General features: G+C 35.3%; 3 protein-coding genes and 1 long non-coding RNA gene across 16 annotated transcripts in view; 2 read left to right on the forward strand and 2 right to left on the reverse strand.

The window, feature by feature from the left end:
- Window positions 1–12445, reverse strand: part of rut (adenylate cyclase rutabaga) — a 30835-nt gene extending 18390 nt beyond the window's left edge. For 5 of the 13 annotated variants that reach the window (XM_081978179.1, XM_081978181.1, XM_081978180.1 and 2 more), the window contains exons 1-2: window positions 12060–12441; window positions 493–783 (exon numbers count right to left, since the gene is read on the reverse strand). In XM_081978179.1, coding sequence (XP_081834305.1) covers window positions 493–681 — 189 coding nt within the window. In that variant the 5' untranslated portion in view covers window positions 682–783; window positions 12060–12441. Of the gene's footprint in view, window positions 1–492; window positions 784–12059 lie in introns of all 13 variants that reach the window. The other 8 variants (XM_081978189.1, XM_081978185.1, XM_081978184.1 and 5 more) reach the window with 5 other exon arrangements.
- On the forward strand, window positions 7951–8581 carry LOC145728171 (uncharacterized). The gene is made up of 2 exons (XR_014178016.1): window positions 7951–8279; window positions 8352–8581. It is a non-coding gene; the product is annotated as an uncharacterized LOC145728171 (long non-coding RNA).
- A 178-nt stretch (window positions 12446–12623) lies between the features above and the next one.
- Window positions 12624–14194, reverse strand: LOC145728161 (uncharacterized). The gene has a single exon (XM_081978199.1). It carries the CDS (start codon window positions 13976–13978, stop codon window positions 12767–12769), a length of 1212 nt encoding a protein of 403 aa, XP_081834325.1. The 5' UTR covers window positions 13979–14194; the 3' UTR covers window positions 12624–12766.
- A 128-nt stretch (window positions 14195–14322) lies between these two features.
- LOC145728158 (5-taurinomethyluridine-[tRNA] synthase subunit MTO1, mitochondrial) lies at window positions 14323–17366 on the forward strand. The gene is made up of 12 exons (XM_081978196.1): window positions 14323–14682; window positions 14818–14936; window positions 15047–15254; window positions 15305–15427; window positions 15595–15761; window positions 15818–16034; window positions 16086–16336; window positions 16392–16516; window positions 16573–16782; window positions 16843–17011; window positions 17069–17179; window positions 17234–17366. Exons 1-12 carry the CDS (start codon window positions 14484–14486, stop codon window positions 17342–17344), a joined length of 2010 nt encoding a protein of 669 aa, XP_081834322.1. The 5' UTR covers window positions 14323–14483; the 3' UTR covers window positions 17345–17366.
- Window positions 17367–17487: the final 121 nt, after the last annotated feature.

Below are 17487 nucleotides of genomic sequence, written 5' to 3' on the forward strand. Positions count from 1 at the left end.
ATGCATCTTCTGGTTAAACGACTCCTGCCTCGAACATGTTGTGTATTAAAAACAACAGGCTTGACTTAAACCAAAACTGACAAGGCGGTTTTTCTTTTATTATTCACAACAGTTAAATCTAGAACAAAACACTAACCAATTGTAACGTCAACAAAATCCAATCAAAAGTCACTAAAACTGCAACCAGGCTATACAAATACCGACGCTGTTGTAAACAAGTATGGCGTCGATAGAGCAATTCAAACTCAATTTTAACGTCACACACTCTCAAAAACACACACTCTGACGTCATACTTGAATTCACCCATTTAAAAAGTGTGTAACACTAAATAGGAGTGAATCAAAGCTTTGTTTCTTTAGGTTATGCACGTTTAGCTTCAGCCTTCAGATAAGCTATCATTAACTACACCTACTTGAAATGTATCGCAGTCTGAATGATCGCTAAACTGGGGAAATGCTATTTTAAAAAAAATGATATTATTGGGTACTCACCAGTCCTAAATTGGCCAGCAAAAAGGTCAGCAATACGAAAAGGGCGACCACAGCAGCAACACTAGAATGTTGCAACTTGCAGATGTAACGCTGATAAAGATGTTCCAGCTCGTCGTTTTCGAATCGGTGTGGGTTCAGGGCACGTGCCAGAACCCGCGGCGACGTCATCGCCTTCACACTGTGATCCATGTTTTGGTGGTACCTTGCCACCGAGTCCTAAGTTGGTTCAAGACACTTTGGAACGACGTGGACCGGTCGGATGAGGGTGACAACAGCAAAAACCTGCCATTCCTAAAACGTGAAACACACATTTAGAAAAATGTTGTTTTAATCCAGAAATTTGTTCAACGTCATTCGTGCTAACTGGTAGCACCAATAACCCTACCTATACTATCTAAATGTAAACCTAATCCAAGGTTTTCACTTAAAATAACACAGATTTTCACTTAGTTGTGTAATTTAGCTTCAAAACTATGGTAATATTGGATTTTATGCGCTTACAATCGCATTAAGTAGACTTGCCAATATTGGATCTTAAAGCCTTACTAAATATTAACGTTTCACTTCACTAGAACTTGAGCAAAGATAATTTTGATCGAAATTACCATTATTATTAAATCAGTACGGGGAAATTACCATTATTATTAAATCAGTACGGGGAAATTACCTATTTGCTCTTTCAGACCTGGTAATTTCCTGCTAATCAATTACTAGCAAGAGTTTTCTTCGTCTAAATCCAAAGGTGGTGGAATTAGTGCTCTAAAGTTCAATTTAGGTTCGGTTTAATGAGTTTATTATTAATTTTGTGGTAAATTTGACGAGTTTAGATTAGCAGCAGGCTAAATTGTAACTCATGATTATTACACATGTATGGCGTTTAATGGAGTTTGGTGCAACCTTTTAACCATTTTCCGGCGTCCGGAAGTCGGTTTTATAACCAGATAAAATGCACTCAAAGTGGAACTTTATGACTGGAAAAACGGCGGATTTACCCTCTAAAACTCGTTAACTCAATCAACTGTCCAAAGCCGGTCATTAATCAAGTCCGAACTAATTAGTTTAATCCAATATAGTAATTACATCCATTTTTTGTTTCCTGTCGCTCCTAATACCACTCTATCTGGTGCAGTTTATCGAAAAAGGCAATGCAAGAACCACGTTTCTCACGGTGTTATTGTTACTTTTCGACCCTGAACTTGGGACGACGGTAAATTGTCTAGAACACGTTCAGCTTCAGTAATCCCCTCGATTCTTCAGGTTGTAACCGGTTGATAATTTCGCACTGCTATCTAGTTTCAAATAACGATTATCGATTCCCCCAGGGGGTTGGCAAGGGTTAGGAACGGCACTGGATCCGTGCTAATCTGGGTGTTTTATGCAAATTTTCCACGGCCATGGTCAAACAATACGGCCAAATGTCTGTCGACCAGATACGATACTCGCTTATCCGCTTTAATACGAACCAGCGAACTGATAAACCACCCGCAGGGGCCGGAAATATCGTTGATAGGAGAAAAAACATTTGCGAAAGGTTATAGTGGAACGAGGACAAAACAGACGACTACACATTTTAAAACAACTGATAGGAAGGAAGAAAACAAAAAAAGATCATCAAACATCAGAAGAAATGTTTCAGTTTAATAATATTTAACTATTTTTGGTAAGAACCAACATTGATTTGGGTTTGCATTAGCTCAATAGCAGCAAGCTTTTTCACGCCATTTTCTTCTTCATTCTTCTTCTTGTTATTTTTTTCAGTTATTTATTACTCGTTATCTGAACATGTGTTGGTATTTTGGCAGCTAAATAAAACTTCCGAAATTTGACTTTATCTGTACTTTTATATCTTCTTTTGATTTATTTACTTTTTATTCTTTCCTAACAATTTAGGAATCCTTTTTAGATTGTTTCTGGTTCTTGTTCTCTTTATTCATTCTTGCTTCTGTTTCTCTTATTTTTCTCGTTCTTTTTCAGGCAACCTTTCACGATTTTTTCTAATTCGTTTTAGTTACAAAGAAACATTTTCCATAAAGCATTGTTATCATGTTTACTTCATTATCCAATCCAAGTTATCATTATATACTTTTTCAGCTACAAATAACCCGCCTATTGCATATTCTACAGTATTTAACAAAATTTCATTGGGTTGAACACTATCTGGTTGGTTTCCAATGATTCACTCACGGTGGTTTAGTCACATACAGGTTTTTTTTAATTGAAATGAAATCAGCTGGCTATTTTTAAAATAATATTGACGGACTGGATGATGATTCAAATTGCCCTTCCTCCTCTTTAAGCTTTCTGCACCGAGTTCAAGTTCAGAAAGATAATGACTTTGACCCCATAAGGTGAACTGCACAACTGCTGCCAACCAACTCTTTCTGAAATCTAAAAATATCGAAACTAGTCGGATTTCCTTAGGGGATTTGCAACTCAGTTCGACCTGGTATTTGCATTGTTGCAGTCACGAAAGAGCCCTTTTAAACTCCAGTGTCGCACGAATTTGGAGAAGCTAAATTTAACTTTTAAACACTCGAAATAACTCAGTTTTGCTCAATCCCACGCTAGTTTGTGTGCAAATATTTACTGTAAAATTTCCTGAAACATTAAGGAAAAAAATTGGCCGCACCTTCTAGTGATGTAAGCATTGCAAGCCCTAAATCCCCCGATAGTCAGGGGGCGTTGGCGTCTCGATCAGTAATTTATGAGTTTAACACTAGAGGCATTTTCCTTTCCCAACATAATTTACAGTATTTATTATCGCTTCAAAAAGTGTTAACTGCATTATAAAATATAACAAACTGATATCGCCATGGCGAATGTTTATAAACAACAGTCGAAATTTAATTGAAGCGTTAAATTATGGCAACTATTTGGCAAAAGTTATGAATGTTTTGCAAACATATATCACCCATCTGTGAGGCTTCGTTATTAAGTGTTTATGGCGTCATTTTTATTTCACTACTTAAATAAACGTTATTTTAATAACGGTTCATTATTATTTTAATTAGAGAGTTAAATTGCGTGATTTGCATTTCCACGTCCAGTTTAGATGGTATCAGGACAATGTAATCCTGATTGGAATTTTACGTCAGTCGAATATAATAAAAGTTTAGTAACTCATCATTGGACATCATATTAAGAATCATAATTAAAAAAAAATATTAATTTACAAGATATTTTTCAGTTAAATAAATAAATCACAACACAGACATTTGAACTAGAGCCAAAATGCTGAAATATGAAGATAAATGTGTACTTAATATACGTTGAAATTTATTAGAATCATTTTATGATGGATATTAACAAATTCGAAACAATTAAATAAAGTCACTAAATGTTCAATTGATTTGAACACTTGATCTAACTAAAACATGCGTTGTTACTCGATTATACTGTTTGCAAGTACTCCCATGTTTAAGTAGTACTTATCATCACTTTATGTTCTCCTACATGAAAAAATCATTGTAATCTGTAATTTTTGTCATAAAACTGAGCCTACACTATAATAATCAATCATAATGTTGACTCAAGCATTGCTCTATTTACACTGATTGTGATAAGTTTAATAAAGCAAAACGTTTGACACACCGCTCCCTTCTTATTAACTTAACACGGTGAGTAAAGGAAAATTAAATGTTTATAAACCAGCAACATACAGGCTAGATAATAACAATAAATAGTGAGTTAATAATAAACCTTCGATTGACATTGGCCACATTAAACCAAATCGTGGAAATCCAAATGGATTCACACTGAAATAAACACGGGAACGTTCCTGAGATATCTATTTTTAACGTCCAAATATTTTGTGTATCATGTTTTTTTTCTTCAAAACCAGTTTCTCTAGGTTAGGGTGAGACTGGTTCAGTGAGCATTCACTTCCAGTCTGGCAAAATCTCCCCTCATATCAAAGACTTTACGTCACTCAAACTGATTAACAAAAAAAAAGCTTTTAAGTGGAACCAGAGGAAAACAAATCCTATTAGATGTGAACGTTATCGTCGTGGGTAATCAATCAAATTGCGTTACTGTAGTCATCGTCAGAGGTTACTCACACACAACATAATTGTGACAACAATGACAGTTAATTGTGTTTACGTTACGCAGTCGTCTAAAAGAGGGAATACAGATGTGTGATTTATTTACTGCACAGATCCGTAATAGCCTCGATTTGTAAGTGATTTAATTTGATTTTGTCACTTAAATTTAGTTACTTCCTGCCTGGGTCACTGGTGTACAGCGTTGCCAAAGCTACCCCGATTGGGGTAGATCTACTTCATTTCCAATACCTTCACCCAGCTCGCTCCTCATATCAAAATCTACCCCGTTATTAAATGGAACAATCAAGAAACAAAAAAAAAAAAAACAAATAATATTACCTTCTCGCCTTCTTTCAAAATACGCTGATAAATATAATATGATGACCATTCGACCAACAACCAATGTTGCCAGGTCTACCGTCAAAACGATATATCTACCGTTTTTGTAGTTCTTCTATCGTTCTCCTGTTTTTTGTATACCTATAATCTACCGTTTTTAATTATGTTATTGCCATTATGTTGGTTGTGAAACTTTTCATATACTTTTTCAATTTACTGAATAGAAAATTTAATAAGGATTCTAAAAAATGCGCTTTGTCACTATTGTCAGAATTGTCAACATTTTACTAGAATTTCCAAGAATTACATTTTAACAGTTTTCGGAACAAGACGATTTTCTGAGATTTAACAGTTATTTTGACAATTGTCTTCCTAGTCTAGCTAAATAGTCTTCTGAAATCACGTGACAACTGTCAATAACGTCAAAACTGTCAAACTATGCTCTAAAGTTGCAAAAATCATGGTTTAGAAACGTTTTCTTGTAGTATTTGATATAAAACGTGTATTTGAGATTTATGATAGTTATTTTGACAATTGTCACGTGACCGTCTAGCTAAATAGTGTTCTACAATCACGTGACAACTGTCACTAACGTCAAAACTGTCAAACCATGCTCTAAAGTTGCAAAAATCAGGGTTTAGGAAGATTTTCTTGTAGTATTTGATATAAAACGTGTTTCTGAGATTTATGACAGTTATTTTGACAATTGTCACATGACCGTCTAGCTAAATAGTGTTCTACAATCACGTGACAACTGTTATTAACGTCAAAACTGTCAAATTATGCTCTAAAGTTCCAAAAATCAGGGTCTACGAACGTTTTCTGGCAGTATTTGATTATAAAACGTATTTTTGAGATTTATGACAGTTACTTTGACAATGGTCACGTGACCGTCTAGCTAAATGGTGTTCTACAACCACGTGACAACTGTCACTAACGTCAAAACTGTCAAACCATGCTCTAAAGTTGCAAAATTCAGGGTTTAGAAACGTTTTCTTGCAGAATTTGATATAAAACGTGTTTCTGAGATTTATGACAGTTATTTTGACAATTGTCACGTGACCGTCTAGCTAAATAGTGTTCTACAATCACGTGACAACTGTTATTAATGTAAAACTATGCTCTAAAGTTGGAAAAATCAGGGTTTAGAAACGTTTTCTTGCAGTATTTGATATAAAACGTGTTTCTGAGATTTATGACAGTTATTTTGCTAATTGTCACGTGACCGTCTAGCTAAATAGTGTTATAAAATCACGTGACAACTGTCACTAATGTCAAAACTGTCAAACTATGAAAGTTGCAAAAATCAGGGTTTAGGAACATTTTCTTGCAGAATTTGATAATAAAACGTATTTTTGAGATTTATGACAGTTATTTTGACAATTGTCACATGACTGTCTAGCTAAATAGTGTTCTACAATCACGTGACAACTGTCACTAACGTCAAAACTGTCAAACTATGTTTACCAACCAAAGTTGCAAAAATCAGGGTTTACAAACGTTTTCTTTCAGTATTCGATATAAAGAGTGTTTTTGAGATTTATGATTTTGACAATGGTCACGTGACTGTTTAGCTAAATTATCCTTTAAAACCGCGTGAACTAACAATAATTATTTAAAAAAATTAAAAATCTGTATTTTTGAAGTACGATTTTTATATTATTTATAGCAAGAATCAATGATTAATATTTTTGATAACTATTTTAAGACACCCTGTATAATAATGTAAAATTAATGAATATTTTGATTTACCGTTTTTGACTGATTATTCTACCGTCATTAAATATTTTGACTTCTCAACATTGTCAATGATAACAAACCGAAACTTCATTCTGGTCTGGTCTGAAGCCTGATCGTCTTTTTCTACCCCGAAAAAGAAAATACGTTTGGCAACACTGCTGGTGTATATGATATTATCCACTACCAAATTTAAATGTCTGTATTCTAGACAATACAATGTATAGTGTGCTTCAAAAAATGTACGGTCTCAAATCTATTTCCGTGGGCATTTTACGACATTTTTGCCCGATAAACGTGCAACATCGTAAACACGAAACTAATTTGCAAAAGCGCAATAATAAACCATATTTTTCAAGAATGTGCAATGTTTGACCTCCATTATGGCACTTTTATAACTTTTAATGGATCAACGGGTGGGACGTTAATTGATTTCCTTGTCAGAGTGGGAGTTTTCATTTAGTTTCATGGAACCATTATCAGTTCTGTTTTTAAAATGCACGTTCCAAAAGGATTTGGCAGATTATTTCATTTGATTTACTTAAAGAGTGTAATAGAAAATCTCATCCAGAAACAATTTACTCTTAGTGGTTGTGTCCATAGTAGGTGCGACAAATAATCAGTGCCTTAACACCAATCAGGCAGCGGCTAAATAACATCTGTCTACTTACTATAACGATACTTACCGTTGTCTGAAATATTCTTTAATAAGTCTACATGTGCAGTATTTGCGTCAATCTGTTGGGATGCTGATACTGCACATGTAGACTTGCTTTGCTTAAACTTTTTTCAAGATTAAAAACTCTTGGGTTGAGAAAAGTCATTCGGTGATACCAGAAAAAGTTAAAAGGAACGAAAATAAACGTGCCCAGTATATAAAACGGCACGTAAACATAAAAACTCGTTTCGTTGGTGTTAAATTAAATATAAATATAAACTAATTAGGTTTGTTGGATTTACATTTATGTAGTGCAACGTTATCGGTTGTTCAACTTGCACTGATAGGGCACACTACTTTGAGCTTGCAGATTGAAATTGATAGATGACAGTTGGATTTTGGTTTTTCGCGTGGGAACCTATTATTAGTTGGTTGAACCCCGTTTGTTTGACATATCAGGATTTAAACGGTTACGAAACGGATCGGCTGCTATAAATATCACTCATTAATGTGTTTTACCATTCATCTTTAGGCTTAGAGATATTGCAACGCCAAGTGGTGTATTCGTGAACCATTTCAGGCCACTAATCTACACAAAGTGTAATAGATTTGCATACACGTGTGGCGTATCAAAAGGTAAAAGAACGTGTCCGTTTTAACTTTGTATAAATGCTCGTCGAAAGCAAATTAAGGCTTCACCTTGTACGCCCACTTAACGTGTCCGTTTTTAATTCAGTGCATGTAATCGTCAGGAGAATGCAAATGACAAAAGTTACACTTTGAAAAATAGGTCAGGCATATCTGTACAAAATAAAGGACGAATCGTACATTTGTCGGCCGCGAAAAATTTACAAATTTCAGACGGAAACAGTTGATGGTCTGTATCAAGTATAAACAGCACACAAACTATACCAGCTGCAGTTTTATTTGTTGATAGCGGTAAAACAGACGAGTAGGACTTCCCGATGACCAGACTTAAACCCGCTTGATTTTTTCCAGGATTCTGTTGCGTAAGTAGAACAACTCTACATCACTTTGAGCGCTTCCTAGTGCTTATTAATTAGCGTGAATGTTTTCCTAAGGTTTCACTTAATCAACCAGCCAGTAAAGCAAGTTTCCCAATAAACAGAAACCATAATAATTAGTTGAATCACAAGCGGGTTGAGCCATGGTCAGGTAGGAAATACCCCCAAACCAAAATGGCGAAGATTTTGGAACGGGTTTGTTCAACTTCCACTTTTTTTCGATCTTAATGGTACGTTTAAAGATCGATTACAAACTGAAGCGCACATTAAATGTCGCTTAACATTCAACAGGCGACGATTAGTTACTTGATTTTTTACCAAACAAGAGATTTAATTAACCCATTGCTATTCATTACGGTTGGCTGACGATAGGTGCTTTATGGACGAGCGGAAACTTCAGAGCCGGAAAAACAGTACTTCGGTCTCTAGTCAAATGAAATGCCGCTTAACATGTTTAAAAAATTAAAATAATTATTGTGTCTTGTAATTCAACAAATACAGGAAAAGTGCAGTAAAGCACGCCTTAGCGGCCATAACAGCCGTAAGGCAATTCCAAACTAAATCACATCAAAGTAGAAACGTTAGTTGACCTGTTTCTTGAGTACCTATATAGTAGTTATCAAAATATTAGTTTTCGTATAACTTTATCAATGTTTTAATGTGTATGTCCTTCCAAAAATGGTCCATCAGATCTTTTTGACATTTCGTTCACCATTACTATAATATTTCATTAAAGTGTGAGTGAAAAAACTTCATAAAAGATAAATAAAATAGCCATTAAAATTGTTAATTGACTTAATAAAGGTCACTGTGCTCTATTGACACTAGGAGGGGCTCATCGATCTAAACAAACTTCGAGAAGGACAAACAAACCGTCAGTTTACACACATTTATTCCTATGAGGAGTGTCATCTTGAAGCAATGTTGTAAACTCTCCAAATTACTGTCAATCGTATTTGTTTGCCAATTTTAAATATATTTTTGAAACTTTTGGCTCATGGGAGTTAATTTACAAGCAAATTGTAAAAGAAAATATAAGATATTATCCATCAATGTTGGAATAAGATATAAACAGTCGGGGTCATCGACTAGGCGTATATTTCAACAGTCGCCATATTGATTTCACACTTTGACTGACTGTTATCTGTCATCTGTCAGTGCTATGACAATGACACCCAAACGGTCAATGACCCTCAAAATATAAAAGTTACAAACAGGAACTTAAACTGGAACGTGTGCTCTAAAATGTTTTAGTTCCCAGTATAAATTTGGGATTTAATTAATGAGTGAACATTTGAAAATACATTGATGCCAAATGGTCTAGACAGGTTCCATAGGTGGTTTGACGCACGACGTCCTAAAAATATACAGTCGACTGAATTACTGTTAAACGCCGATGGAATCTTAAAAGCATCCACAACGAAAAAAAAGCGGTATTTATTTTTTTAAGGCGATCATTACGCGAACGATAATTGAACTTAACCGATGACGTTAATTAAGTCCGAATTACGTCGGCAGGTTAATTATCAGTGGGCAATTTGAGCGCCATTTTAATGAATGAAATTGTTCTTGAACTGAACAATTCAACTTTACAACTATTCGACGGCTATTAAGTCACTTTTACGCTATTCAGTCACCTTGAGACTGAATATTGTCAAGACGAATATTAAGTAATCTTCACCTTAGATTAATGGTTCTCCTCCTGTTCAACATACACACTATACCGATGACATTAAAATACGAGGCCAACGTGAATTATGCAAGGTATCGAATGTAACACTGATCATAATATCTTGGCAACGGAGATTTTATTAGAAAGGTTTATCAGACATCATCAGGGATAATCGATTGGCTTACACAAAAGCTGAATAATCATTTCTAAAGCCTTATTAGGAGACGCATCCATCTCGATAATATAGAGCGCAGAGACATATAAGCAGATGATCGACATCAACCATTATTAACGTCCCTATTGTTACACCTTCCAGTGATTTATGACGGTCTGGATTTATCTGTAAACATTGCCCAATATGAACTTTCTATTTGACAGGTGATGTAGAGGTGTTAAGCAAACCTAAAAGAACAAAGTAGTATAAACTGTATTAAACCTCTGGTAGCTTATAATAATAAGTGGAGATGATAGAAGACTATAATGAGGAACATTATTTAAAAACGAAACCAATTAACAAAGAAGTTCAGGGACCAATTAACACCCACACCCAAAATTGCATAGACCTGAACTGGTCAGTGAAAACTAAGTGAACCTCCAATAAATTTAAGGATAAAGCAGAGCTTTTCAGCTTATTATGTGAGAAATAAAATAACTAATAGAAGCACAATTTCGTTTTCATAAAGATCCCTCTGATCCTCCTGCTTCTCTCTGATTCATCTGTGTTAGTTAATTTGTATGTCCATCTTTGCCAGAAAGAGTGCAAAAGAAGTGTCGACAGACCTCAAACTGTGACGACATCCAGAAGATTGATGGAAAAAAACTGGATTAGGCGAAAATGGAAAAATATGGAAGAGGCCTTCATTCAGGAGTGGATGAGAACAGGCTGATAAGAAGTTGGATTGAGTATTTCCAAAAGAAGCTGTTAGTAAATCGTTGAAACTAATGGCAGTTCCAAACAAAAAGGCTATTTATTAAAATATTTAATAATAAGGCTCTATCTAATCTTTCTAATAGTGATTGTGTAAACTACATCCAAATTCAGTTCAGCCTGTCATTTGGTATAGAAAAATACATTTATCAAATATGTATTTAATTAGGTATACCAGTCTAAATTGTTCAAATACACAATGATGACTAACGCACTGTTTACAAGCATTATGATTATTCAAACAGGCCTCCAACTAAATGACAATGAAATGTGGCCGGTTTCGCAATTGACCAACGAAAATCGTGTCAAGTTTAACGTTTTTGGATTGGTTCCAATGTTTCAGTCAACGATGGCGTGCAAATTGCCTACCGTTTCAAACACATAGAAAAAGGAAAACGGGAGAGGTTATTTTTTGTTCCTGGAAAGACTATTTTCCACTAGATTTAAAAGGGAAGATACACATTGGAATATTTGAAACGGGCCGTCTCCTGTGTGCACGTGTGCACCGCCGCGGTCTGGCAAACTGGAATAATTCGGATTGATCCCTGCGCTATTTCTGGATCGGATTGGTACGGGTGGATAATGTAACGGAAACGATTCTTAATAACTCAGATTTAATCCATCAATTAGTTTTGAAATTAACTAGAACTGCCTGAAAGGTTTAAAAGGATGCACTGGGGTGGTAAAGATGAGCTGGCCAAAAGCCACAAGAAGCTTAAGACCAGTAAGTTATTAAACATGAAGAGGGTAGGGAGTTTGGAAGAAAATGGTAATAATCAGGGTCAGGCATATAAAGGGATACAAATCAACAAAAAAAGAATAATTAATCTTATTACATACACATTTAAAAAAAATTGTGAAATTTTGACAGTTGCATAGAAACCACCATTTTCCAACTAATAATGGCATTTCCATTGGTATGTTTTTGACATGCACCATATGACATGTGTCAAATGCCCTAATTTTGTTTGAGCTGTTGTCATTTTCATTTATATTTTACATTGTTTACAGTACAAATAAAATTGAAATTGCAAAAAAAATTTATCTCCTTCTGGGGTCAAATCTGTACTTACTTATATTATTAATTCACTGAAGATTATAAATATTTCAGATATAGAAACAAAGTAGAATGAAAATTTCTAGAAAAGTTTGTGGGAAAGCTTACCTGTTTCTTTACATTGTAGTCGGTTAAATCCAAATCAAAAAGCCAAACAGCCAAATCAAGGCACAAAACCAGTCAAATTAACCACTAACCCAAAACAGTTTCTCCGAAGGGTGGTTCTATTTTTTCTCGGTCAATCCGATTAATCTCCCCAACCCCCGAACAAAAACAACATTCTGAACACTCGCGACATAAATAAACGTTCTCGCTGCTACTTTTCAGTCAAAATATGTTGGATTAGGGCTGGCCAACACTTCCGAGACAAAGAATCAAAAAGCGCTACGACAGTATCCGGGCTACGGTAAGAGCTGCTTTCAGGTTCAGGCTAACCGACGACAAAAACAAATGTGAATGTTCTGAAGGGACCTTTAACCTCCATTAGAGAGACGAGGACAGAAAGAAAACCTGCGCCGATGCCGCATAAACATTAAACATTGCTGACAGTGTTTTAGTATGTAAAGATGGTGCCGACATCTATAAACTGTAGAAAGAACTAGTTGATTTAGGCTTTTTTCGCTTCAAGCTCCCTACACCTTTTCAATCCTAAAGGGTTAAATAAGATGTAAATTTTACTTCATACTTGAAAAACTTTAATACTAAACAAACTTTCAAAAACTATAAACTAAATAAACTCCATTAGATAGATAATAAATCACAAATTCTACTGGATTATGTACTTCATAATGGTATTAATCCACAAAAACTGCAATCTATTTAAATCCTTCAAAAAGAGCTTTCAATTTATCAGAAATATCAATATCCAAAGAGCGGGAGATTTCCTTTAAGGAATTCAACACCACAATTCCTTTTTTGTACTTTAAATGACCTAGACAAACGCACACTTCATCCTCATCAAGTAACTGAACAATATTAGCTATCAATTCTAGTACTAGATTGAAGGTATCAAGCACCTCAGATTTACAACAATGCAACAAGTACAATATTTCACATAGTGGTTTGAATGAATACTCAAAAAAACGATTTTCCAAGTCTTGCAGCAGAACCACATCTCTAGTAGTTACAATTGTTGTAATAGCAGACACACATTCATTAAAAGTTGGAGTCACTGGAAATAAATTCTCCTCCACTGACATGTGTTTTAAAATTCTGCATATAATTAATGAAAGTTTTCCTGACTTGTTTATAATATCTGCAATACTGTCATCATGATGGTATTTATCAGCATAGGCACAAATATTTGATAACAGATTAAAGAATGTCCTCACTACTCTACTAGTTTCTTCTGTGTCCAGTTCCACTTCAAAATTATTACTATCAAGTGAGAATATAGTGTCAAACCCTTCAATAGCAGATTTAAATAAGGCTCCACTAACATACTGTTTATCCAATTTAAAATCCTGAGTAAGCCTTATAAAAGCCTGCATGGTCTGTGTAATCAACTCAGAATTTTCAGAGTAATTTAGTATAAACTGCACTTGTTCAATCAGCTCAGGTCCAAGCAGCACAATATGCTCAGGAAATTTGTAAGCAACACCTTCAATAAATCTCATCAACTGAATTAACACAGCAGAATCATCTGTACTAAACTCCTTCAGTACAATTTTAATGTCTTCTTCACTTATAGCCTGATCACAGTCAGCCAAAAGAATATTTCCTAGTATGCCAATCAGGATCTCTACAAACCTGGCATGTGTACAATTTTCCAATGCGGCTGCAACCAATGAAGGATACCGTAAATCAAACAGCAGCTTGCAAACCTCCTTTTCTAGAGTCATGTCCCAAAGAAAGCACAAATCTTGTTCTTCATCTTCTGTATACTTTAAATCACTTAAATTCATTAGGGTTTTGATCGCAAAAGATTGACTGTACAGAGTGTCTCCAATTGTGTCACCTTTAAGTTTTTCTTTAGTTTCTTCATCCAGTTGATCAGCACTCACATTTCCCACAGGTGTTTCAGTCATGTTCGTTTTCCTTCAAGGGAAACTTGGTAATGAGTTTTTTGTTTCCTAATTTAAGTCTTCAGTCAGTTTTTTTTTTCAGTTAATGATTTGAATAGCTAATGTTGACTACTTCTAGTAGTCCTAGTCAATGAAAAAATGGACAGTAAAGTAAAATACTAAAATTTAAAATTCTACAATTTCTAAGACCAAAACAAATACAAACAACAATTTGAATGTCAAATGTCAAAAATTTTGTAAATGAGTCGGTAAGGAAGATAGTCAGCTGATACTAACATACCCAGCAAATAAGATATCATGTGATCATTATAAGAATTGAACCATGGAGAGTGACCTTGGAAATAAATAAGGTTATGTAATCTGTTATTGTTAGGTTATTGTATGTTGTTATTTTTATAATTTTATAAAAATTTAGTTTCTAACTTAATTGTTGCATAGAATTGGGTAAACCACACCGTAAAGCCTACTATTGTATAGGAAAAATAATTTTAGTCGTTAATTTGTCAATATGCTACGTGTACGAACACTGATATTTTGTAAACAACCCCCGAAAAAGTGGTTTCAAAGGCACTTTTCCGGCTTTTCAAAGGACAAACAGTACAACGTTGTAGTGGTAGGTGGTGGACATGCGGGGGCTGAAGCCTGTGCAGCGGCAGCCCGTATGGGGTGCCAGACTTTACTAATAACCCACAAGCGGGACACTGTTGGTAAGTTGGTTACTTTACGGTTTCAAAATGCTATTTTTTACTACTTTTTATGTATTCGTACATGCGTAGAATGTAAGGTTTTAACTGAAGTCGTCTAGTTTTTTTTTCACTGTTATTTATATAATAAAACTCTAGGTGAGATGTCTTGCAATCCATCATTTGGAGGAATTGGAAAAGGCCATTTGATGCGCGAAATTGATGCCCTTGATGGAGTTTGTGGTAGAATCTGTGATTTGTCAGGTATACAGTATAAGGTGTGTTAAAAGTTAAAATGCAAAATTATGAACAATGATTAAAAAACAACTTGAGATGATTTCTCTTGAAATAAATAAGGTGGTCACTTTCATACTAGCAGTTTTTCTAGATTTTAAACAGAAGTAAAGGTCCTGCAGTTTGGGGCTACAGGGCTCAAATTGATAGGGAATTGTATAAAAAGCACATGCAAACTGAACTGTTTGAAAACACTAAAAACCTGGATATTTTGTTTGCACCTGTTGAAGATTTAATTATTGAAAACAACCATAGGAATGTAAATAATCAAACTGTGGTAGAGTGCAAGGGGATAATATTAAGTATGTTGTGGTGAATGAATTAGGGCTGCTTGATCATAAATAGGTTGTAGATGATGGGACGCACATTAGGTCTGATTGTGTGGTGATAACTACCGGGACTTTTTTAAATGGCCGGATCAACATAGGGCTTAAAATTTTCCCAGCAGGGCGGATAGGAGATGAACCTGCGATAGGTACAACTTATTTGAAAGAGGAAGACAGAGAAATAAAACTTTAATCAGGAAAATTTAGTGGATGACAATATTTAAAAAATTACCTATTAAAAACAGAGTAACATATGGTTTTATCACTCTTTCTTCTTCTTCAGTGTGAAACAAAATAATGGATTTTTAACACTTAGGATTGGCCACAACATTAAAATCTCTGAATTTAAAAATGGGTCGTCTGAAAACTGGTACACCGCCCAGACTCAAAGCTGACACTATCAACTATACTAAGTGTCAAGTGCAGAAAGGAGACGACCCGCCTCTTCCTTTCTCATTTATGAACGATTCAGTTTGGATTGACGTAGGTGCTTTAACAGCCCGGAAAACCATAAATATCTGAAAGAAACTTTTCTGCAGCCCAAAGACCAACTAAATTGTTATTTGACCTTTACCACAACAAAAATTGAGGATATAGTTAGAAATAACATCCACTTGAACCGACACGTGTTTGAGGAAGTGACGGGTCCGCGATATTGTCCGAGTATTGAGTCTAAAGTGCTCAAATTTGGCGGTAGAGAACACCAACTGTGGCTGGAACCTGAAGGTTTAAACAGCAACGTAATCTACCCTAATGGTAAGTCAGTTTAGCCCTAATAAGGCAAAATTTGATTTTAAAACCAATCAGGTTTGTCCTGCACTCTCCCTGAGGACTTGCAGGAACAACTTGTTCATGCTATTCCTGCTTTGGAGAATGTAGAAATTCTTAGGCCTGGTTACGGCGTCGAATACGATTTTGTAAACCCCACCGAGTTGGACCCTTCTTTGGAAGTGAAACGAGTCAGGGGGTTGTTTTTAGCCGGGCAAATTAACGGTACCACCGGGTATGAAGAGGCGGCAGCTCAAGGGATTTTAGCTGGAATTAATGCCGCTTCCAAGGTTTGTGATTAAGAAAAAATTCTGTTAAGAATATTGCTGCAATTTGTTTATGAAGGCTTTACATTCTCCACCGCTGATTCTCAGTCGAACCGAAGCTTATATAGGCGTAATGGTCGATGATTTAACTACAAGAGGCACCACAGAACCTTACAGAATGTTTACAAGTCGGGCTGAATTTAGGTGCGTATATCCGAATATTGCTCCGAGAAATGTTATTTTTGTTTTCTCCTTTGAAGATTAACTTTAAGACCGGACAACGCAGATCAACGCTTAACAGCGAAAGGTTACGCCGCCGGTTGTGTATCAAAAGAACGTTACCAAAAAACTGTGGATGTCCAAAAGAAACTTAAAGATGGGGTGGAACTTTTAAAAAGCATCAGCTTTCCAGCTAGCAAATGGCGCAGGCTTCTTGGACTCTCACCGAGTAGAAACAACGAACAAAGAAGGTTTAAATTCTCATTTATGACCATAATTTAAAGTTATTTTTTTGTTTTTTCTTTGTAAAGTGCATGGGAGTTTATAGATATAAACCAGGAACAGATAACGATTAATTTATTGGCAACAGTTGAACCGAGGTTACTCAACTTGACTTATGACCAGCCTTTGGTAAACCGCCTTCATATTGAGGCTCTATACGAACATGCGATTGTGGAACAATTTGAGGAAGTTAAAGAGGTTAGATGCTTCTTTAGCATTTGTTAAAAAAAAAGGGTTTAACTGAAATTTCAATAGGTCAGGGAGAACGAGGCTTTGATGCTGCCCAGAGATTTGAATTACAATTCATCTACGCTGAGTTTGAGCATGGAAGAGAGAGAAAAACTGATTGCTGTACAACCGCAAACGGTTATTAGTTTATATTTTGTTTTTTGTCTTTGCTGTTATGGTTTTTGTTTGCAGATTGCCGCAGCCAGCAGAATTCCCGGAGTAACTCCTTCGTCTGTTTACAGGCTACTGAGGTTTGTAAAGCATAGAAATGATATTGCAACTGAACTGGGTTGTTCAACCTAAAATAAATTTCTGAAAAAATGTGTATTTTGTTCTTTAATTGTTAAGAAAACAGGAAAATTACAGTGGGGAGTGTGGGAGTAATGTTAAAATAGTTTGACAATTTGGTCTGCACAAGACATTTTTTCCCCTTTCATAACGGAAAC

This window comes from Ips typographus, linkage group LG4, assembly GCF_016097725.1.
Source record: "Ips typographus isolate SLU linkage group LG4, UJ_Ityp_2.0, whole genome shotgun sequence".
In the NCBI taxonomy this organism is placed as follows: Eukaryota; Metazoa; Arthropoda; class Insecta; order Coleoptera; family Curculionidae; genus Ips; species Ips typographus.